The sequence below is a fragment of the Trachurus trachurus genome (genome assembly GCF_905171665.1).
Source record: "Trachurus trachurus genome assembly, chromosome: 3".
NCBI classification, from domain to species: Eukaryota; Metazoa; Chordata; class Actinopteri; order Carangiformes; family Carangidae; genus Trachurus; species Trachurus trachurus.
In genome coordinates this window covers 37,049,766-37,073,764 of record NC_139893.1, presented here as the reverse complement: position 1 = coordinate 37,073,764, position 23,999 = coordinate 37,049,766, and the positions used below count along the sequence as shown (strand labels likewise).

Here is a 23,999-nt window from a genome sequence, read left to right as displayed (position 1 = left end):
GCGCTAACAGAGTTCTGGGTTTTTACTGGCAGACTCTATTGGCAATGAGTCGGTCCATGGACAATACATGCACTTTTCCTTTGAGCTGTTTTGTCTCTAACATCCCCTCAAACATATGTGAAATCATTCAAGAACATGAAATAACTTGAAAAATTATGATTTAGAAGTACTAGGATATATGTGGTTTATTGTGTTTGTGTCGGCCAAAGGTATGGCAATGAGAGCAGACCAAGGGTCAGCTGTTCAGTTTAATCTGCCTTTACATCAGTTCAATACATTCAATCAATCATTCACAGTGAACATACAGAATTAGTCATCTTACCCACAGGCTAACTCAGGCCTGTGACCAGTGCTGCTATGGTCACATTCAGAGGAAAAAAAACAAACATGTCCTGCTGCAGCTGAACGGTTGGATGTGATTGATCAGTCAGACATTTTTTTCTTCTTCTTTTACATTTTGAAATAAGTAACTGATTTACCCAGAACTCATTGCACAGCAGTCTGGCTTCAGAATCAAGAACTGTACTGTCTGTGCAGCTGTGTCAGTCAGTCTCAGCTCCTCTTCTGTTCTCACACACTGTTACCTTCATGTGTCTTAGTGCAGCTGCAGCTTCACACGACAATGTCCTCGCTTACACCATTGTTCAGACTCTGTTGGCACCAAATCATTTCAAAAGAGCAACAACCAATCAGGAGAGACCAGGATTCAATCAGTCAGACAATAAGAGACGCTGGTCTGGCTACAAACACTGCAGTTACTTTACATGTTATCAGCTGGGGTGGGTTCAAAATATCAGTAAAAAATATATAATATATATTGAATATGATTTTCTATTTTTTAAATTCAAGCAAATATAAAAGTCCCACAACAAGTGCTGTTGTACTCGATTAAAATTGTGATGTGTTCTTTTTTTTTTTGTTTCTTTGCAAACACTTTAATTCAAGTTTGGGGAGAAATGATCACTCCACCTGTTTTCAGTGAATGTGCACAATAACAACACTGACATCACACACGTGTCAGAGGTGTTGAGTGCGTAGAGCAGGGAATTTGATTGACAGCAAATGTGCATATCAACACTGAAACAAACACAGCAGGTTTCCGATATAACAAATATGTCATTTCTCTGTGAATTATAATGTCTGTTGTTATGATTATGTTATATCTTGTGTAGGCAGGATTAATGCAGTCAGACAATGTCTTCGCATGAAACTCTGAAATGTTTTCTAATGAGGTATATGCTTTAAAAACACACAATTTCAAGTTCAGTCTGCTGGAAGACTTCAAAGTGTCTTGTATAAAACTGTTCAAATGGGTCAAAATCTGAGTAATGTTTAATTTTATTTAAGTTTGTGCAGTCGCTGGGTTTACAGTTACAGAAAAGCATAAGAAATACTTTGTACTATTGCAAGAAAGACCAGTGGTGGACAACAAGAGGCTTGTATTGATCATTTTTAATGCTGGTGAAATACAAAACTAATTGGGTGCAGTACAGTACATGATAAACAGTTGTATGTCAAACTCAATGTTATGAGCAGCAGCAGCTGCTCTCAGTAAAGGAAGTAAATTATAAACACTTGACATGTAGGATTTTACATGTGTTTACAGGTGTGTTCCACTGTGTACTCAGGACAACACACACACACACACACTGGTGGTTGTTAGATTACAAGTCACCAGGACGGTGTGTGTGTGTGTGTGTGTGTGTGTGTGTGTGAGGAAACTTTAGCTTGGCCTCTGAATCTACAATCACAGAACAGTTTGCTCTGGATGCTCGGGGGGAGGTATTCCATCAACGTGGCTAATGTGGCTAATTTCCATGGTTACCAATGTAGCCCTTTTCCAACCAAGGGGAATTGGTCCTAGTGCCGGTGCTTTAGCTGGTTCAACTTGCGTGCCTCCAAAGAGCCAGTTTGCTTTTCCCTATACAGAGGCTGCTCCTGTCTAAGACTACAGTACATTGCGATCCAGAGCCGGAAAATACAATTATTACTGGCTGTTTTCGTCTTAATCGCAGCAAACCGCAGCAACGTTTGAGGAGAGAGGTAATTATCAAAGACGTTTTTATTCTTAAAAGGTCCAGTGTGTAATAATTGCCGAGGTTTATTGGCAAAATCTGAATATACTACCCATGAATATATTTGTGTAAGTGTATAATCGCTAAAAAATTACAAATTGTTTGGGTTTTCGTAGCCTTTTATATATACAGCAAGGGTCTTGCTTTAGAGAGTGTCGCCATCTTGCGCCGCTATGTTTGTATGGCAGCCTGAATGGAAAATCCAGCCAACCAGAGAGCACGTTTCAAGAGTTTCGCGTTCATAAATAAAACAACAAAGAAGAAGGCGGAAGGAAAGAAGAAGTTTAGATCTTCACCTCATCGCTCCTTGCTCCTGAAATACTCCCAATCGTCCCAGTCGTGGTAAACAAGGTTTTTTGTCCTCGTAGGCCACCGTCACTTTGCCAACGGGAGGTGTGAGTGCGAGCGAGCGAGTAAACACTGCAATCTACTGTAGAATCTGAACGCTGGATATCGCTGTTTTACCCACATTTTACACACTGCACCTTTAAAGTTTAGTTCAGCTACATAGCTTCGACTATACTTGCATTGATTACATGGCAGTTAGACAAACGTAATAAGATACTGATAACATCTATGTATATCTTTATAAATGGGACGTAATCGGTTATTGGATCTCGACCAGCCAGGAGTTGGTGCTCGTCTACAACCAGTTTTGAGAGCCAGGATCTGGTGTTCAGGTGGTCGAAAGGCCCAACTGGCTCCAAACCAGCACTGGAACCAGGCGGCTTGGTGGAAAAGGGGGAATTGATGGACCAGAACTCGGTTTCACATTAGCCAGACTTGGTCATTTAAAGGGAAAACGAGGAGTTTCTCCATCGGCAGAATGAAAAATTGCGCGACAATAAAAAAGTCTCATATTAATGTGGATGAATCTACGTTACCACTTGTTAATGGGCCCATTTTTGATAAATATATCGTTTTGTCTCTATCGTTATTTTGTTATTATTAGTGGTGGTGGAAATGCTGGTCGAGCCGACCAGCGTTTCTTTACCTTCGGTTTCGCGGCGAGTCATGAGAATAACGCCGCCGGAACTACGACGGTATCTGAACCTCTTTGAACCTCTGACTTTAATTCTTGATGAATGAAAACATGAGTCTGTCTTGCGCCGGTCAAGGAATTTCACGGTGCGCGGAGGCTCATAAATGTAGTGTGAAAACGCTTCACTTTTCCAAAACTCCTCGTTGTCCCTTTAAGCCTGGATTTTCCATTAGCCTGCTTGATGGAATACCCCCTTGGTCTCTTCTTTTTGTGTTCAGTTTAACTAGAGCTGGTTCTACTCTTTGACCAGTGTGTCATCAGGACACAGTGAGATGTTCTCTGGTCAAAGATCAGAGGATGTCAATCAGTACAGAATCCACCATCATCTGAAATAAACCTAATAGATATATATAGAGAGAGATATATAAATAAAAGGGACTTAGGACAATTTTCAAGCAAAGTATGTTTCCTACAGTTTCCTGTTGTCACCAGAGCGTATGAAGTTCAGGTCAAAGTGAACAGGGCCCTCTAGAGGTGAGGATGGTGAAAGCTGCTGGTGACTGCAGCTTCTTGGAGGCAGTTCAAACATGTTTCCTGTGCAAAAAGACATTCCCATTCCCCATGTCCTACTAACATGTGACCTGTGTCTGGGGTATATCACCTGTTATGTGTTAATGCATGCTGAATGCAGTGCAAGTGGATCAGTCTGACCGCACACAGACATGTCAGGCTGGTCCGGAGTTATCGGCCCAATCTGAGGTTCTCTCATGGATCGGTCTTGGGCCTTGGAGGTTTGTTCTTCAGAAATAAAGCGTGAGGGGCGAACCCACCCACCGGAAAGAGTCCATACGGCAGCTGCGACGTGAAACACGAGGGTCACGTGACCGTCACGCAGAGAATCACTTCTCTTTTGAATCTGTGACACTCTGTACCATGTTAATAGGTCATAATTGAGGCAGAGGAGATAATAAAACTCTTGTTAAAATGTTAAGTGCAGGTCACAGATCACATGTGAACACCAGGCGGATTCGAGGAGTCAAAGGAGATCCGGGCTCGATTCGCTCCTCGTTTCCATTTCCTTTGAAATCCTCATGTGATTATGTGTTTCCTCGACTACAGCTGCTACCTCTATATGTACACGGAGATAATCTTACCTTAAAATGAAAATAAAAAATAAACCCTCTGGCTCAATTTAAACAACATACACATGAAATCTTTAGAGCCATATGGAAGCAATTACATCTCAAGCACACACTGTTTTTTGGAATGGTGGAACACAAGAGGTCTTGCATTGAGATTACTGGCTACACTGTGAGGTAAAAAGACACGACAGGTCAAGTAGAAAAAACATTTCAAGGAATCTTAATACTAAAACAAGTCTAGTTAAAACATGTCACCATATATGGCTTATGATACACATGAAGGCTGTGGAGGAAGTGGGTACGCCAGCACAATAAACTCTCTCATCCAGTGTCCACCGCCTCAGACGCTCATCTTCACTCTGACACCTACTTTTTAAATAAAGTGCTGATTACGTTTAAGAAATATATTAGATCCAATTGTTAAAGTGAGAACATGTCCAGGGATAGGTCGATTTTTTTAAGGCGCGGTTGCATCAACTGGTCGGAAAAAAAGCAGTTTATCTGGAACTAACCAACCCACTCAGTATTCTGAGCTGTTTGGGTCAGACTCTTAAAACTGAAGCCCCATAATACGAGACAACATGGCAGAAAGCCGATCCGTGGTGCAGAGACGGAGGGGCACGGTACTGTCGCGTTTCCCTCATCAAACTAAATACACAATCCAACAACTCCAAAACGCTCTGGTGGACAAGTTGTGACCTGCACATTCACCACGTTATGAAATAATAGCATATAATTATGGAACATTACAACACATGAAGCAAATACTCAGAACTACTTGCGCTTTTGCCCAGCAGCCCAGGGCTGGTTCTAGGCGGCATATATGAGGGGGCAGTCAGAAATGTGAAGGGGGCATCATGTGACTACATCAAGCTCCAGCACTTTTTTTTCTCTGTGCTTATAGTAACTTCATTGAATTGGGTTGTTGACTATGTGTCCAACCCCAACCTGGAGAAGTGGATTGCACTTTGACAGGCCTCTACCTTCAGACCTGTCCAACTCGGGGCCGGGGTGGCCAACCAGGGTCTTAGAGCCCAAATTTGTTACTGTCGTAATGCAAAGAGCCACATTATATGGGGGGTTAGGGGTGCATATACCTGAAGATGCATTGCAAACCCAGAGGGGGTGAAAAAGGTGAGTAGCTAAACCCCTGTAGGGGGGTCTGGGGGCATCCCCCCCCCAGAAAATTTTTGTGATTTTAAAATGTGAGTGAAGCATTCTGGTGTACTCTGAGAAGGGGGGGGGGGGGGGGGTCTACTATGGTCAAGATTTACAAAACTGAAAGGTAAACTTATGAATACTAAAAAGAACACTTACTAAAAGAAAAAAGAACAGAACATTTTAGAAAAGAACAGTGTCCCTTTTTCGGCGGATTTTTGTGCTACTGCAGATAATTTTGTCAACTTGTAATATACACATTTTTTGAGTATATTAAAATGTGCTTTCTCAACTTCTAAAAGAGATTTATTTGAGGTGGTGCTGCCCCCTCTTGCCCCTGCGTAGAGCCGGCCCTGCAGCAGCCGTGTCTGGAATGTAGTTCCGGCTACGCATTTGCCTCGAAAACAACTCAGTCTCGTGATGCTCCATGATTATTTCATAGCGTGGTGAATGTGCAGGTCACAACTTGTCCATGTGAGTGTTTTGGAGATGTTGGATTGTGTATTTGATGAGTTTGATGAGGGAAAGTCGAAAGTAGCGTACGCTGTGCAGAGCTCACGTCTCTGCCGCGCCGATCTAAAAACAGCTTGCACCGACAATTAAAGGTAATGAATCTACTCCTAAAACTATAGGGATTATGACTATGGGAGAATTTGCCAAAATGTTGAACTATCCCTTTAAACAGGTGTTTTATTTTGAGATGGGCAGCAAACATATGCTGTTAGTTTGGGCCGGTTCACAGCATTTGATCTCCTGTGTCTCTGTCCAGCACTATGAGCTGGTATGAGAGCAGAGAGCCGTCTACTGCACATATTATACTGAGGGGTCATTTGTACCTCATACAACCCCACTTCAAAGAAACTGAACTATCCCTTTAAGGAACTGTTTACTTCAGCCTTGCTGCAGAGGAAATGAAGGAAGAGCTCAGACTGCGTCTCGCAGCATTTGCTCCTCTCCCTCCACATCAGTGTATGAAGATTCCACAATGATACAGTGTAGTACTGTACATCTCTCTGGCAGTTGTGGAATAACTTCCATTTTATATTGTTAGTACATAAAAACGAAGTATAGGATTACTGTCAAGATAAAAACAAATTGAATTTAAAAATATCTTTTTTTGTGTGTGCTTTTCTTTTTCTTTACCTTAATGTGAACAGACAGCACAATATAAATAAAGCAAATTGTCAGCGTGGATGGACCTCTGTTTGATTCTTATCGTCCATGTGTCTTTAAGTCCTCAATACTCTTGTTAGAATGCCCACTACAAGTTCATTGCCCAGTGTTTTTCACCAGACAGAACCACAGTATGCAGACGTTATGTTTCATTTCAAAAGAGGAAAAACAAAGAGCTTTAAAGCTGCTCCTGCATGATGCCGTGTTATTTATAGTAGATTTGATTTTTTAGTTATTTAGTAATAGCATTAAAATGAATGGAAGTATTAGATGGTGCAGGGTGAATGCTACTGTATTGCAGCTGTTTTCAAACATGATATCATATAATCTGTGATTTCCACATTAAATATGTAAAATCAAGTTGATGAGTTGAGTTGTGTTCTTACATTTTCCATAATGTTTCCATCAAGTCTCAAACATGAGAACTTTGAGCATCGACTTACATCAAGTTTGTCAGAGAAGTAAAGAATAAATGTAAAACGCTGCAGCTCATTGGGCTGTGATCTCCAACCTGCATGAGGACCGTGAGTGGTGAAAAACAAAGGGAAAACGCACTTTTCATTACAAATGGCACAAAGGAGGGTGAAGAAGACACTTGTCAGTTAAAATGGAGCAGCATCGAACGTGTGTGGCCTATAAACAGCTGCCGACGCACCTGTGCTCGGGTGATCCAGTGGAGCTGAGACGCTCGCGGCTTCCAGGTGAGCGGGCATGAGCAGAAACTGTGACACTTCAAGTACACAAACGACTATTATGAGGTATGAGGGGACGACTCCAAACCAACAATCTGATACCAGCATAGGGTAAATAAGGTCCATGCAACATGCATGTTTAGTGCACATGTCGAGTGTGCAATTAGTAAAAGAGGAATGTCTGGTGTCACGTCACTCTGGTAGAAAGCGCAGATATTCTGCACCTTTAACCACACGTACAATTATAGATTTGACATCTAACTGGAATTATTAAGATTAGGACACATACTGTAGATCCCTCTGACAGAGTGTGATGTGGACTGGGTTCAGGACCTGGACTGGTTTTGTTGAATGGAAGCCCTCTGTGTTTTCTCAGTGTGTAGGTTACTAGGTTCCTCCTGCGGTGACACAGGAGTTTAGGGAAGTACAATAACATTAAATGTGGATTAGATCTATCTGGATTAAATGGGTGTTTAATAATCTCTGTGTGCTGACTGCTATTGAGTTTGTTACTGTGTCGAATGGGATGAACGTTTGGCCTGACCTGTCTGTAGGCCTCAGGTTTTTTTTTTTTCAATCTGGTGTTGAATTAGTCTCAAAACTTGCACATGGTAAAAAACCACACATGTGCATGTCTGAGGGCGGGAGCTCTTATCTCTCAGTGTCAAAGGTCCTTCAGGGATTTGACAGCCTTGGCCATGTTGCTGTAGAACTCGGCCATGCTGGACGGGAAGAAGGAGTCCACCACGGAGCGAGGGAGGAACCCGCCCAGGTCGGTCTGGAAGAAGCTGAACACCTGGGTTTTGTTGGGCTCTCTGGAAACAAAGCAGATCAAACACACACACACACATGCTGTGACAAACAGAAAAAAGGAGCTTCACCAGATTTGGCACAAACACTCATGGTAAACATGGATAAACTTATTGATTTGGTGGCTCAAAGGATCACTGTGACCTCAAAATCCCAAGAACTCCCCGAATTGCATTAGACTTTGGAGGTTAAAGGATGCTGTGACCTCACAAGATACGTTTTTTTTTCCTCTTTAAAGGCCCAGTGTGTAATAATTTTCAAGGTTTATTGGCAAAATTAGAATATATTCATATAAGTGTATAATCACTATAAAATAAAAGTATTTGGTTTTCATAGCCTTATGATTCTTTTATATATACATATAGCAAGGGTCTTGCGTTAGGGAAAGTCGCCATATTTGTACGGCAGCCCGAACGGAAAATCCAACCAGTCAGAGAGCACGTTTCATGAGTTTCGTGTTCATAAATAAATCAACGGAGAAGAAGGCGGAAGGAAAGAAGGAGGAGGAGAAAACAGCAGTTTAGATCTTCACCTCATCGCTCCATGCTCCTGAAATACTCCCAATCTTGGTAAACACGTTTTTTTGTCCTCGGAGGCCACCGTCACTTTGTTAATGGGAGGGGTGAGTGCTGCAAACTAGAATCTGAACGCTGGATGTCACGGTTTTCCTCCCATTTTACACACTGGACCTTTAAAGCCCCAACTTATTTGGCTTTTTATTAGCAAAAATCAAATATTTCTTTCATAAATACGTATTTCACTGAAGTGGAATCACAGCCGCATACAAATGAAAGCTTTCTCGTACCTTAGAATGAGTTGTTACAAGTCGTTACAAATACATAAGTGGGCGACACACCGAACCGAGGCGGCCATGTTGCATCGCCATTTTTTACGTTGAGTGGCAGCGTGACCGTAGCCTGATGCATCAGCCGCTTATTTCATTACATTTCATATAGCGTCTGAACACGAGCCGTAGAGATTTGTTTGCTTCCGGGAGGCGGTTGCTTCCGTTTGCTTTGACTAATCGCTGCTGCTTGGCGGTGACGTATGCTAAAAACGTCTTTGCCCTCCAAAAAATTCGTCAAACATGCTTCTTGTTCTGGCTTTAAGTCTTCAATATCCGGAATAGTTTCAAGCACAGAGCGTATAGCTTCGCCGACATCCATCTCGTCAACTGTTTACCGCAGCTTGGGAACTACACCGGTATTTAAGTTTGGGCGCTTCAGTTCAACGTCATCGCCCGTCATCGCCACATCTGCTCGCTGATTGGTCCTACCGTTTTGGCGGACGGAGCAAACCGAAACGCATTGCTAGTTGCCGGAACCAGTAGGCGGCGCCAGCCTGGCTAGCGTGACCGTAGGTAACCACGGAAACTCAGCGGAGCTGTGGGCTCGGCCTGTTAAAACTGTCACCACTGTGTAGTGTGAGGAAGGACGGAGGCACTGATGTTGCATTCAGGTGCAGTCAGGCAGACGGCCGTCGGCAAACCAACCGGATGTCATTTTACTCCACGAGAGAAAGACGGTAAAACGTGGGTCAGGTAAACAATACCACATCACCATGACAACATATTGTCACGTCTGTATTGTTTTGCGTCCGTTGTCTGTCTGACGTCTGCCTGATTTCACGTGAATGCAACATCAAGAATATGTTCAGATATGCAACCGCACCGCTGGAAAGGGGGAATTCCTACATATTATACCTTTAAGTCTTTTCTTTAGCTTTTTATGCCATTATTTTGACAAAGAAATGGGGAGAACGACATGCAGCAAAGGGGTGGAATCGAACCCAAGGTCGTTGCAGCAAGGACTACAGCCTCTGTTTATGGGGGCACCTGCTCTACCGGGTGAGCTATACGACGCCCACACAGGATTCTTTTTTACCACGACTCCAGACTTTTATTATGAGTAAATTTCATACGAATGGTTCATTTCTTCCTCTGACTCTGGATGAACAGATGTGTAACCTGAACCCAGACTGAGCAGAGGAAGCAGACGACCATCAGGGGGAGAGTCTAGATTCATCTGTAGTTTGGAATGTCAGTTTCATCAACAGTACTGTTAGAACTTAATTTAAAACTCCTCAGTAATGTGCACAGGCTCAGGTCCAGGTTCAGTAGATGTGATACTCAACAGACTGTTCCATTAGCAGGCGCCAGAATACAAATGTCAGAAATAACTTTTTATTATCATAGAAACAAATTATTTGATTTTTTTCTAATTAAATAACTTTTCAGAGGAGGGGGGGTGCACTCACCCTGAGATGGGCACACAGATGCAGCCACATGCATGGTTGAATCCTCTCACGTAGCCAGACTGGGGGGGGCAGCCCGGGTGACTCACGTTGGTGGCTGTTTGACACGACACAAAACAAACAGACACACGTGCACTTTTGTCAACATCATGTTGATCTCATGAAGACTCACACGGGTCACACACTAAACCAAGAGCCTTCAGTTAAATACACTTGGTTAAAGGTAGGCCTTAAAGGGATAGTTCAACATTTTGGCAAATTGGCCCATTGCCATAATCACTATAGTCATAGCAGTAGGTTTGTTACCTTTATTTGTCGGTGCAAGCTATTTTTAGAACGGCGGAGCAGAGCGGCGAGATGCTCAGAGCTACGCTACGGAGGCTAATGGAATTTCTAGGTTTCCCTCATCAAACTCATCAAATACACAACCCAACAACTCTAAAACGCTGTCGTGGACAAGTTGTGACCTGCACATTCACCACGCTATGAGATAATAACAGAACGTTACCAGACGGAGCTGTTTTAGAGGTAAATTCATGCAAAACCGCTGATGCGCGTTGCCTTCAGGGACACTTTTTCAGGAAGCAGTCTCTGTATTTACCTCTGAAACAACTGTTTCGTAACGTTCTGTTATTATCTCATATCGTGATAAATGTGCAGGTCACAACTTGTGTATTTGATGAGTTTATATCTTGCACCGACAATTAAAGGTAACAAACCTACTGCTATAACTATAGTGATTATGGCAATGGGCCAATTTGCCAAAATGTTGAACTATTCCTTTAATGATCTGACAGGTCCTCTCCAATTAGGGTTGCAAAATAATGGGAATTTTCAAAGTTGGAGACTTTCCATGGGAATTAACGGGAATATATGGGAATAAACTGGAAATTTACAAAATTGAAGGTTGGATTAGGGTTTTACATTTTGAATGGGCGGAGGCGGGGTGTGAGTGATATTTTACTCAACATTCACGTTTTTGAAAGAATTGATTGTTTAATACAAGAATTAAAGATTTAAAGTTCTACTCACCAATGAATCTGTTGACATGTCATGGTTTTTAATTGTTTTATTTTGCAAGGATGTCTGCACATGTTTAAATTATTTCCATTTATTTCCTATAAATTCCCATAAGTTCCCCAAAATTCCCATGGAAAGTTTCCAATTTGGAGTATCTTCCAAATTCCCTATCTTAACTCCCCATTGAAAGTTTCTGAACATGTTCCACCCATCTGCAACCCTATCTCCAATTCACTACGATTATGACAATAAACCTATTAGAGGCTTTTACAGCCATGACATCATCATTTGATATCAATTTTCCAGCTGTTACAGGAATCACAGTCAACTGAATGTATCTACATGTATTGTGATATTGTGAAATATACAGAGAAACAATCTGTCTCCAAACAACTGCTAGAAGTTACTTGTCTAAACTACAGTTAGCTTCTTTATAGTGGTTAAAGAAGGAGCTTTAATCACTTCAGTCTGTGTGTGTGTGTGTTAGTTTTCATAGGTCTGGCCATCGCTTCCATCAGCAGTGATATTTATAAGTTAATGGCTGAGATACAGGAACACAATGACATCACTGCAACAAAGTCCTGTACACTGGGACTCAACTTACACTTCACTTACGCTCTCTTTAATAAATCTGTTTGGGCCATTTTATAACTGGATGTGGCGACATCATCAAGTCATATGGGAAAATATATTTTCTCTTCCTGAACTACCTCTCATCTGTGCAGAATTTATACATTATACAAAATCAGACCTATTGGTTAATAATTACCATCTATTATAGTAATGACATAACTTTATTGGCAGTTACTGAATGTTACTGCTCAGTGATGTTAATGTTGGTCTGATCTCTGTGTGATTAAAGCTCAGTTTCAGCTTCTATTTCCCTGTTTACACCATATTAACTGTAGTTCTTCAGGTGTTTTCCTACAGAAGCAGAGGAAATACTCACAACTATTCCTCATCTTACTGAAAGAGCTTTGCTTTCTTGAGCTCTCAGGATAGCTATCCTGTGATCTGTAGATGAAGGAGCTTTGTTACATCCAGATACTGGATTAATTAAGAATTTAGCTGGAGATAACACTAATTGAAAACTTTGTTATGGAGCTGTGTTTTCTCAAGCTAACAGCATGATTGTGTCATTCTCGACATAACAAAGCTGCTAATTGAGAGAATGGGATTTTATTTTTTTGGCCTTTCTTAGCTTCTGTATCTGTACTATCTGTATGTTGATGTCAATGGTGAGTACAATGGTGTATAAACTTGCATGGGCAAAAGCAAGGTTGTAAAAAAAAAAAAAAAAAAAAGGATCATCCTTTAAATTACTGTTTAACCTACAGTGACAGGTTAGTCTGCCTATAAAACAGCACACGGTTTGCACACAGTGACAACCACAGCACTGTGTGACAGAGGACACACTGCAGGTCTGTGCTGGAGCCAATCACAGCCACAGTCTCACCACAGTCAGTTTGAAGGAAATCAGAGAAGTAAACACGGAGGTTTAGTGTCCACACTGAGATTTATCAACACCTCTATTTGACTTGATGTTTGAATATGCTACTGCTTTATGTTCAAACAGCCACAAGCTGTGTTTAAACACCGTCAGTCCATAAGTCTAATCTACAGCAGATCCTTATCTCCTGGGCCATGTCAAACATCCTGTCTGACACACTGGAGTCTATTCTGTAACTTTTTTTATGAGACATGTGACTGAAATCAATGTGATGTAATGTAATGTTTTAGACCTGTAGTGTGTCCTCAGTACAGAAAAAACAAAACAAACAGCCTTGCATCAAAGTAAAAACGGTCCAGCCCCGACAGCAGGGAACAATGAATCTTAAAAAGTACAAAGAACAAGTACAAGAAGAAGAAGAGATAAGAAAGGGTCATTACGCACCATTTGATGAAATGGTGCCATCTTCGTATTGCTTAATTAAAATAACATCTACAAAGTCTCGTGGAGCTATGATACCCATAGCTGCTGAGGGCGTGACTGTTCGGCAGATAGAGATGTCCTGTGCAAGAATGGGAGACAAGGGAACGTACTCAAACACTGACTCAAACACGGCTAAAGCAAAAATGGATATCACCTCTAGTATAACATGTAGTGTATGTATGCATTTAAAGCTGCACCGGGCCAGATTTACATTTTATAGAAACATGCATGGATTTGTCCAAACTTCACAAATGGAGCGGGTTGGGATGAGACAAGTGGTGTAAAGCCTCAGGGATGAGTTGTGGTATTAACCCCCTGGCACCCTGCACTCACTCTGTCATTTCTTAAATTTTCTTTTGTCATTTGCTTCTTTTACTGCATAAAGGTTTTAACTAGTATCAGTTCTTGTCATAAGTATCAAATATTCATTCCTTTTTTAATATTTTAACCCTTCAAGTGCCAGTGTGTTTGCACAATGCACTTGTTTGTTAAACAACTTCAAATATGACAATTTTCTATATACTCGACATTGTGTCATACCCAGGGGGCAAAGCAAAAAAACAGACACGGAGCGTTGTAAAAGGTTTGACACCAGAAATGATCTCTAGGAACTTGAAGGATTAAAACCTGGGTGGACAACCCGGTCAACTAGCTGCTGGAAAGCTACAGGGGCCAAAACCCCTTTCTGGGGTCATTTTGCTGGCGAAATTATGTAAATGCAAATATTTAGGTACTACAATGGCATAAATAGTCATACAACTATAAAATTTGGCAGAGAGTATCTTGACACATAGGGGGAGGCAGGAAAAAAAAATTCTGGGGTTTGTTGCAACTCAATTTTAAGATATCACCCTCAACATCCCAAAAAAGACCAAAAAAAAAATACTGTTCGTCTGACAAATTATCATGAAAATTATGATTTTTCAGCACTTTATGGAGAATATCTATGCTTAACATGTATATAGAACATTTCCTTAATTCATAAGCTTCCATGTGAGTCCAAGATAGCCTTTCTACTAGCTACTGGAAAGCTACAGGCTGTCTCCAAACAATGCAACACCTATTGTGAAAAACTACATGTTAACTGACATGATCAGAAAACATTCTATTTCTGGTCTCCCCAAAGTGAACAGATAGATAGAGAAGACCGTTGGCCACAGCAAGTGGGGCTTTTTAGATAGAAAGGCTATCTTGGACTCAAATGGAAGCTTATGAATTAAGGAAATTTTCTATATACATGTTAAGCATAGATATTCTCCATAAAGTGCTGAAAAATCATAATTTTCATGAGAATTTGTCAGGCGAACAGTACTTTTTTTTTGTCTTTTTTGGGATGTTGAGGGTGATATCTTAAAATTGAGTTGCAACAAACCCCAGAATCTTTTTTTCATGCCTCCCCCTATGTGTCAAGATACTCTCTGCCAAATTTTATAGTTGTATGACTATTTATGCCATTGCAGTACCGAAATATTTGCATTTACATCATTTTGCCAGCAAAATGACCCAAGAAAGGGGATTTTGCCCCCTGTAGCTTTCCAGCAGCTAGTTGACCGGGTTGTCCACCCAGGTTTTAATCCTTGAAGTTCCTAGATATCATTTCTGGTGTCAAACCTTTTACAACGCTCCGTGTCTGTTTTCCAAAAAAACTGGGATTTTGCCCCCTGGGTATCATTCATTTGTTCCATCAGAGCGCAGTAAACCTCATACGCCCCCTATTGGAAACTAAGAATATTATATGAAATTGCTCCCTTGGCCAAAAATGGACCAATGACATAATCTGGTAGAAAACTTTTAAAAAATACAATTTTCAAGTGTTGAGTATAAAATGAAAGATATTTTACCTACATTGTTTGATTTAATACTGTAAATAACAAGGAACACAAAAATTAAGTTTTCATGGGTTTCAATTGGCCACAATGGAGCCAAGTATTACAACTGAATGTATACTGAATGTGTATTATTGATATATTTAAAGAGCTGAAAATGTCCGGCCCAGAGCCCAGAGGGTTGAGCCATGAGGCATACAGTATCTGCAGATTGGTGACATAGAACATCACAGAGTTACAGTTTCCCAACATCTTATCTGCATTATGATGAGACGCCGAGTGCAGCTTTAAAACAATCCAGACAACCTTCGATGGAAATCCACAGAAATGTGCCAAGTAACCGTTACGGTGCGACGACTGGAGAGATAAGACTGGAACACACCTCTGTGATTTGTTCTAACAGCTCAAACTTTTTCACGTTGTTGTCCCACTTGACTCTGTGTCCGTTGGGAACCGGCTTCAGGCACTCCCACACCTTCTCCAGGCTGCCGCTGACGACCCCCTCGCCCCTGTAGCTGCAGAGGTCAGGCAACAGGACACGGTCAGGACAGGACAGGACAGGACAGCGCTGTAGATTACTGAGGCATGACTCCACTCTAAATTAGATGTTCATTATTGGACAAGCTAATTATTGAAGGCCTGTTCACAGATAAACAGTGCAGACCTAGACACCATGCATATAAAAACCTTTGGTCAATTATCAAACCATATTTTCTTTAAACATGATACACATTATAAGGATAAGAAATAAAAGTCTCTCCTTCTGCTGTGAACTGAGGTGGCTTCTTATGTTCTGTACATTGCAAGAGACTGAGGTCATGTGATTTGTACATATGTGTGTCCATAATAATAAATAACTGAATTATTAAACATGATTTGGTCTGATGCCATTAAATGGAGCAGCAATGGGGGTTAAAAGCTTTCTGAATGTCATTTAGCTTCATGTCAGAAACATTACATTCTAAATCACCACATGATCTACATTTGTATAGATGCCTGTGTTCAACTACCAACTCATAACAGCTAATAACATTTTAATGATCACAAAAATGCCAGCACTCAGTGTTCTCAGTGTGCGCATTCTGCCTCTAGGGGCCTGTCAATCAAACCAATAACAAGACAAGAGTTGGATGACGTCATGTGGTCTGTAGTGTGGGACCATGGGAGGTGTTACCATAAGCTCCTCCCAGTTTGGATTCCTTCAGTGTGTCATATTTCATATTTAAACTCAGTTTTTGACAGCTCAGCTGAAAAATAATGTATAACTAGAAAATGCATTTCCTGAAGGAAATACGGGTGAATGCTGAAAGCTGAATAAGCTGTTGAAACAATGCTGAATTAATTGAAGAAACTGCTGAAGAAATCTTCAATAATATGAAGAGTATGAAATGGTTGGAAATTATTTGAATTGTTGAAGATCAGTATGAAGAAATTGAAAGGCTAAAGTCTACTCAGATTTATTTAGAACTGACAGCTTGAAACATTTTTGAAATTAAATTTTTATTAATAAGACTATTAGACTACTCATCTCCAGCTCAGGATGTGGAGCTGTGTGCGTGGACAGGCTCACTACAAACTCACCACGAGTTGATTCCTGAGATATTTAGCTTTTAATTTCATCAGTACACTTAGTTACCATGGTGCGCAGGACAGGTAGGACAGGTAGTACAGTACAACAGAAACGAGGTCACAGGTGGAGGTACGAGGCCTTATCCCACTTGTTCAGACTTACTGTACACCAAAGCAACATGTCTTCTCAAGTTTACTACATGTACGTCACCAATGTTCAATGGTAAAAAGGAAGAAAAAAAAGAAAGTTGAGGTTTCTCACACATTCCCCGGGAACTCTGACGATGGACGCCAAGACACCACCACGTCGTTCTGCCAAAGAAAGCAACAGGGTTGTTAAAAAAATGTGAAGTTCGTCAACATTAATTTATTTATTCTTTAAATTCATTTTATTTTAGTCAGCAAGTTATTTTGCTGCTGGCTTTTATTTTATTTTTTCATCGTCCCCTTTTCCATTTGTCAACTGTGTGTGTGGTACGTACTGTACTGAGAACAGCTCCGTGTTTGTTTTTATTCATTATCATTATCATATTTTCACATAAACTTGAGAAAAAAAATGTAAAATGTATATAGAGTTTTGTGTGTAATTTTGCCATGTTTTGTAATGGTTGTTAAGTGCTGTCATCTATAATGTGGTGTGTTTTAGCCTGTCCTAACGGTCAGCTGTTCATGTAAACAGTAACCATTCTGATATAGTTTAAGTTTCTTTAGGTTTATTTATTGTAGGAGCTATACGATCACACTGTGCTCGTCACCTTTTCCATTTGTCGACTGTGTGTGTCAATCAATAGCTGTGAACCTGAGAGTGTGTGTTGCTGTCGATCTACTGGACCCGAGATGAGCAAACATGAGCAACATTTGCCTGTGTGACACACTACACATTTCAAAACAACACAAAAGGTCATCAAAGTCATATTTCTGAGCTTTTACATGTGTGTGGTGTGGGAGAGACACTTTATCAGATGGTGGAGCGGTGGGTGCTGTCAGGACAAGCAAGGTGAGCAGCTCTTGACCAGTTGAAGCTAAAATAGAAATCACATAGAATCATATAGAAGTTAGGGTTGGGCAGTAATACAGTAATTCTGTTGCTCTTTTATATTATATTATATTATTATAATTTCCCCTCTGGCATGAATAAAGTTTAACCTAAACTAACCATAAGGTATCCTGCAGCATCTTAAAAATAGCACCGTTTCATTACCGCCATTAGAAGAAAATTGCAATGCATTCATATAGGGGCCTGATATAATATTAAATATAATATATTTAATTTATAGAAAAAGACGGCCACCGCACACTGATAAGACTCTGCTGATATACTTTATTAATGAACAACGCGTTTCGCTTTCAGCGTCGTCAGGTTCTTAAATATATTTAATGCTTAAATAATGAGTGTATGTCCAGCACCACCAATAGTATAATGTTTTCCTTTCAGGAGATGTTTGATAAAGTTGATGGCCATATGACAGCTCAGAGAAAACAAGATCCTGGTCCCCAAGAAAAACACAACATCTGCAAAAACCTTGACTAGATTTGTTGCCTTAGTTGATGTTCGTCTTGCCTTGTGCCGATCAGCAATTCCATCCTCTATCAGCGATTGAGAGGACGATCGACTATGTTTTTTTCCCTTGCCGATGTTATTAAACACATACACACGCTGCTACAGCTGTGCAGCGCCTCATCCACTGTGATCTTGTTCAGCTGATCTGCGCTCAGATGGCGGTTAGATCTTCACATTTCAACTCTTTTTTATACAAAGTGTAAGCTGATTTATTTATTTTTTTGCAGTTTTTAGAAGCTATGTGTTGTTAATAAAAGCTGTTAAGTTGTTGTTATTGTTTCAGTCTCCTTATGTGGTGTTTGGTATAGAGTGCCGAAGCGGAAGCAGGAAGTAACGGCCCCATGGGTCCTCAACTCGGAAAAAGGCTCCATGTAAATGAACGGGAGTCAAAGCTTTATTTCGTGATCTGATTGAATTGTGTCATGAGAAACAAATATGACCTCTAGGTCTACCTGTTTAAAACATCATGTTTCATGCCGAGAAATCAGCAGTTTATCGTAAAACGGCAACGGAAGAATGTATTTTGTGTGAAGACCGCTCTAGGACTACAAATCTGGTGTCCCACAAAAAATACATCACCAACTGACACGGGAAAGGGCGGCATTTGGTGTGTGACGTCACCTACGCGACCTGTAGTCTTTCTGGTTACGAATTCTTCGGAATTTTATTCTACAATAGTTTTACAACAAACTGCTGATTTCTCTTCATGAAACGTGATGTTTTAAACAGGTAGAGGTCATGTTTTTTTCTCATGGCACAATTCAATCGGATCACGAAATAAAACTTTGACTCCCGTTCATTTACATGGAGCCTTTTTCCAAGTTGAGGTCCCATGGGGCCGTTACTTCCTGCTTCCGCTTCGGCACTCTATTCCGATGTAGGCGCAAGCCGACATTTTGGTGACTCCGTCGGAGCTGTACAACATGATTTTTAATTGGTCACAGTAATACTGTATACCCCGGTAACATGTGGAGGAGGTCTAACAGTATTAACATTTGGATACCACCCAACCCTGACAGAAGGTGAAGCAGACTAGGAGAGCACTCTGTCCCTTTAAGAAGCTATAATATTTACATTACGTTGTAGAAAGCTCAATTCCATGACCTCAAACATCGTCATTGCCATTGAAGCCATCACATCTATCACTGTCATGGGCGTGGCCCATTAACAAAGGCTGAGGCTTGTCAAGAGAAAGTAACAAGTAAATAAACACGTTTCACTACCATCTCAAACTGGTGAACATACTGTAGTCTGAAATAGTTGGTCTATAGGTGTATGGATGGACTAATGGTTGGTTCTTTGGATGGGCGTACATATTGAAATGTTGAATTTTGAATAATGAACTTTACACTGGATAGTTCCACGAGGTTCTGAAAACAGGTCCGGCTTTTACGCATTTACGCTGCCAGCTTCCTGTTTGACCACATCCCTAAGGTGTGCTACTGGATCCTGGTCTGGAGACTTAAAGAGCCATGAAGGGATAAACATGGTCAGCAACAAAACTCAGACAGACTGTGGCAATCAGACCATGATGATCTGGCATTGATGCAGATGGATCAGACCAGAGTGAGGAAACTTGAACATACTTGTAGGTATCTGGGTTGACTGAACATAATGTTCACCATCCTGGATAACCTGTAGTACAACAGTGATTATCAGTCGGCTCAGTCGACTCTCCGGCTACAAGCTCATTCATGTGGAAGAGGTGGAGTTCATGGAAAACCATGAATCAAGTACTTAACAGGATATGGAGAAGAAACACTGATGCCTGCAGGCAGGGCCGTTGCTAGGAGTTCTGGGCCCCCTGTAAGAATACTGAAATGGGCCCCCAGCCCCCTGACTTTTCATCACGGCTTTTTTCTTAGACTGCATTATCATTTCTCTATGTTCTTGACAGTGCCTGATGAGATAGTTCACCTAAAATTCAAATTTCACTCATTATCTACTCACCCTCATGTCGACTAAGGGCTGTGAGAATTTTCAGAGTCCTCCGTGCCTTCTCTGAGTTACGGGGGGGTCCGCGCAGCAGTATTTGTCCATATAATGGTTGTGAATGGGGCTCACTTTTCTTCGTCCGAAAAGACACACCAAAAAACATCCAAATACCTCCATACTGCTGGTCTGTAATGTCCCTCTTGTATTGAAGCCCTGACATGAAAAATTGTTCCAAAAAAAATTTAATAAGTCTATATTTTAAGCTTGTTTGTAGCGGAAGCTCCCAGTGTCTCAGTTCACTGCTCTTCCGGCTTTTCCGGCGGAACAATTTCTCATGTCAGGGCTTCAATACATGAGGGACATAACAGACGAGCAGTATGGAGGTATTTGGATGTTTTTTGGTGCGTCTTTTTGGACAAAAAGAGTGGGCCCCATTCACAACCATTATATCCAATACTGCCGCGGGGACCACCCCTAACTCTGAGAAGGCACGGAGGACTCTGAAAGTTCTCCCAGCCCTTAGTCAACATGAGGGTGAGTAGATAATGAGTGAAATTTGAATTTTGGGTGAACTATCCCTTTAAATTATTTTTCCCATATAACCACTCACTAGAATAACTGGGTATTTACACACATGGAATTTGCATTGTGCATAACAACCATAACCAGATTTATGTGTAGGCATTCTCTGTTCTTTCTGCTAGCATTAGTAACCTGTCTGTGCTATGTTAGCTAACAATTCCCTCAAGACTTTGCGAGGGGCTACTGTTGCTCCAGCGTGGACTAAACCTTTTTTTTTTTTTTTTTAAAGAAGACAGAGGGTTATTGCTTGGAAAATAAAACGTATTTCATGAATACTGCATGTTTTGTGGCTTTGCTTTGATGCTGATGCACCATTAGCATGAATATTAGTCTGGGTTATATGTAGAATAATTTAGTCATAGAAAGATTAGGCTAATGGGCTGTGGGGCTCTAGAACTGTCATCACCTTTCTCCCCTATGCAGCTGACCTTAGTCACAGCCGTGGTAAGAAGTGATGTTCAACAAGAATAAGAAGCTTATGCCTCTTGTCAGGCCATCATTGTAAATAAGAACATGTTCTTAATTGATTTCGCCTGGTTAAATAAAGGTTAAAAAAAACAAAAAAAACAATAGAAAATGTAAATTATGTGAATTTTAAAAAATAACACAAAGTTAGACTAGTATTAGATTGTAAATAAGAGCATTTCTGTGTGGTTTCTCTCTTTTGTCAGATGATGAACAGGCTGTTGAATGTTTCATGAGACAAAAAGCTGAAGTTAGACTGTTTCTGCTACAGGGAGGAGGAAAAACAGATGTTTGAGAAGACTGATTTATAATCATGGAATATTATGATCAGTGTGTGGATCATTGTTCTACACATCAGAGATTTAGATTTATTTCCAGTTCTTGTCAGAGAGTTTACTCGTTTTATTCTGAGCTGAGGTGATGAAGAAGACTTAAAATCACCATCATTGTTGGATTAAATAATCTTGGTTCTAATAAAATGAAGGAATGAGATTAACTATATACTTATTTAGTGAGAAAAATGTAATGTAATGTAGCTTGAGCTGCAGTGGACACGTGAGATCTAGATAAATGCACTGATGGTTATTGTTTATAATGGAAATGTAAAGTCTTTTGTTCTCGTCAGGACTGACTCCCTTTTTCCACGGTTCCGATTGGTCAGTAGTTTGGCTTAAATTGACTTGCTCTGAAGCAGTTTAGGACAGAAGCATCGTGATTTACCCTGGTAACATGTGAGCAACCGTTGTGTAGGACTGAAGACTTAGAGTTAAACCTAAAGTTACCTTGATAACCTCAAATCCTGCTTTGTAGTTCAGAGCAGCTCTGTCTCCTCTGACCTCTCTACCAACAACAACCTGTATCTGCTTGATTTCATGCAGACCACTGCTGCCACATAATTGGCTGATTGGATAAATGTATGAATAAGCAGCTGATTCTAATAAAGTGCTCAGTGACTGTATGTTCAAGATAATGGTCAAAGGGACAGACTTTCATGCTACTTTCAGATTACAACAATTTCCCAGTGGAAAATTGAGATTATTAAATTTTGTTCTAGCTTGATATATTTGTACAACACTGAACAAGAAACCTAAATTAATATGAAAACTCTCAGAGGTCACCAGGCCATAAACTGGAAAAACTCCAGGGAAACTCTGGACTCAGTTCAAGATTTTTTGTTTCTATTTCTATTATTCTGTCTTTATCTGAGAGCATTTTACTGCTCTGGTAGATCTGATAATGATAAAGTGTTTCTCTACAGCAGGTAGCTCATGAGCTACAACCAACTCACACAGAAAATGACTCCAATTGAGGTTTCAATCTGATTTTTTAGCCCATGTTTGTTTTCATTTTGGGGAAAAGAAGTGAACTGAATGATCTATTTTAAGTTGGTGTTTTTTTATGATGTAGTGTTAATCAAAAAGGTCACTTCCCTTTGTGGTCAGATCTATGACCATGTAACTACAGCGTGGTGTTATCAAGCCTCATATCATCAGTTTTGTCTGATGTGGATATTTAACATTTAATCTCAATCAACTCATTTAGTTTGTAGATCATTGAGTGTTTTGATAGCATGTATAAATTGGAATATAAGACATGATGCTGTCAGTCACTTTGATTTTGGTTTCTCAGGGTAAAAATCATAATCCTGCTGATTTCATGTCATTATATACATGTATGGAACCTTGAGCATATCCTTGTAAAAAACCATCTCTTCTTGCAGCAGGTGTCAGGTTTCAGGTGTTCTGCTCTGCAGGTGGGAGGGCCACGGCCACACGTCGCGTGGCACCATCATCAGAGAGCCTGCCTGTCAAACTCGCTGTCCACACACCACAGTGTGTAAAGGTCGAGTGGATGAAGAGCAACACAGTTTCACATCACACAACAACAGCAGAGACAGTTACCGATTTCTTGCAGACTTTCCATCCGGACTCATCCCTCTTGTAGCCCTGCAGGCAGTCGGCCACTGTTTTCGCTTTGTGTTCATAATCCATGACAGTTGGTGAAAGTTAACGTCACCTTAGCTAACCTAATTTTCCACTTTGCGGACTGACTGGCTGGGCTGGCTGGCTGACGCTACAGCGGCTAAAGTGGTCGACACACACACGTCGCTTCTGTTCCTCAGTTCAACGGAGACTTAAAGCCACACTGTAGACGACTTGTGTCACGAAACTTCATGTAGTAAACCTGGTGTTATCGAGTCGACCGAGCCCCCGGTCAGGTGAACGTGAGCCGCCGAAGCTAGCGTTAGCCAAAATGAATGAAATGTGCTATGCGAAGACGCATCGTTTACCAACAGGCAGCTAGCTCCCTTCGAGGTTACGTAGCCCTTCGCGGACAAAGAAAACCGGCGCCCACGTCTGTCAAGCGCTGAGAGCTGAAAATAATTTAAACCGCCCTGAGACTACACGACGGCCCCCATCTGCCTCATAGGTAACACCGGAGCTTGTAGTATCTGAATGAATTCCCAGAACGAGAGGAATTGCCTGCACAAGACACACAGACGTCAAATCAACCAGAAAAAACGCGCCTCCGCTTTTAGCCTTCAAAATAAAACGCCTAGTCGCAGACGTGTGCGTTAAATGGTGATGTACATATTCCGTAATGACGTTCCATGTGAATTTTCAACACCATTTAGATATTTAATCAAATATCATCTGATAATTTGAGCACAATGCGGCGTTTTTAACGAAGTGCCGAGTCCCATGTGTTTTATTTTGAAAGCCAGACCGCCCGGTTTGTTCTTTGATCCGTGCTTGCTGCAGCAAAGCCAGCTGGGAAGTGTAGTAGCTACAGTTACTACAATCCAGATGTTTATTCACACAC

The 23,999-nt window shown here is 40.9% G+C and overlaps 1 protein-coding gene across 1 annotated transcript; it reads right to left on the bottom strand.

The window, feature by feature from the left end:
- Positions 1 to 5,483: 5,483 nt before the first annotated feature.
- Positions 5,484 to 23,643, bottom strand: stard5 (StAR related lipid transfer domain containing 5). Its single transcript, XM_083995443.1, has 6 exons — positions 23,078 to 23,643; positions 16,896 to 16,945; positions 15,447 to 15,579; positions 13,200 to 13,317; positions 10,289 to 10,382; positions 5,484 to 8,037 (listed from the first exon to the last, which is right to left on the bottom strand). Exons 1-6 carry the CDS (start codon positions 23,165 to 23,167, stop codon positions 7,887 to 7,889), a joined length of 636 nt encoding a protein of 211 aa, XP_083851569.1. The 5' UTR covers positions 23,168 to 23,643; the 3' UTR covers positions 5,484 to 7,886.
- Between the last annotated feature and the right edge of the window lie 356 nt (positions 23,644 to 23,999).

Coding starts and splice junctions, on each gene's coding strand:
- stard5 (XM_083995443.1), bottom strand. CDS start 23,167: ATGGATTATGAACACAAAGCGAAAACAGTGGCCGACTGCCTGCAGGGC. Junction 15,580..16,895: donor TCAGAGTTCCCGGGGAATGT/GTGAGAAACCTC, acceptor TGACCTCTGCAG/CTACAGGGGCGAGGGGGTCG. Junction 8,038..10,288: donor ATCTGTGTGCCCATCTCAGG/GTGAGTGCACCC, acceptor CTTTGTTTCCAG/AGAGCCCAACAAAACCCAGG.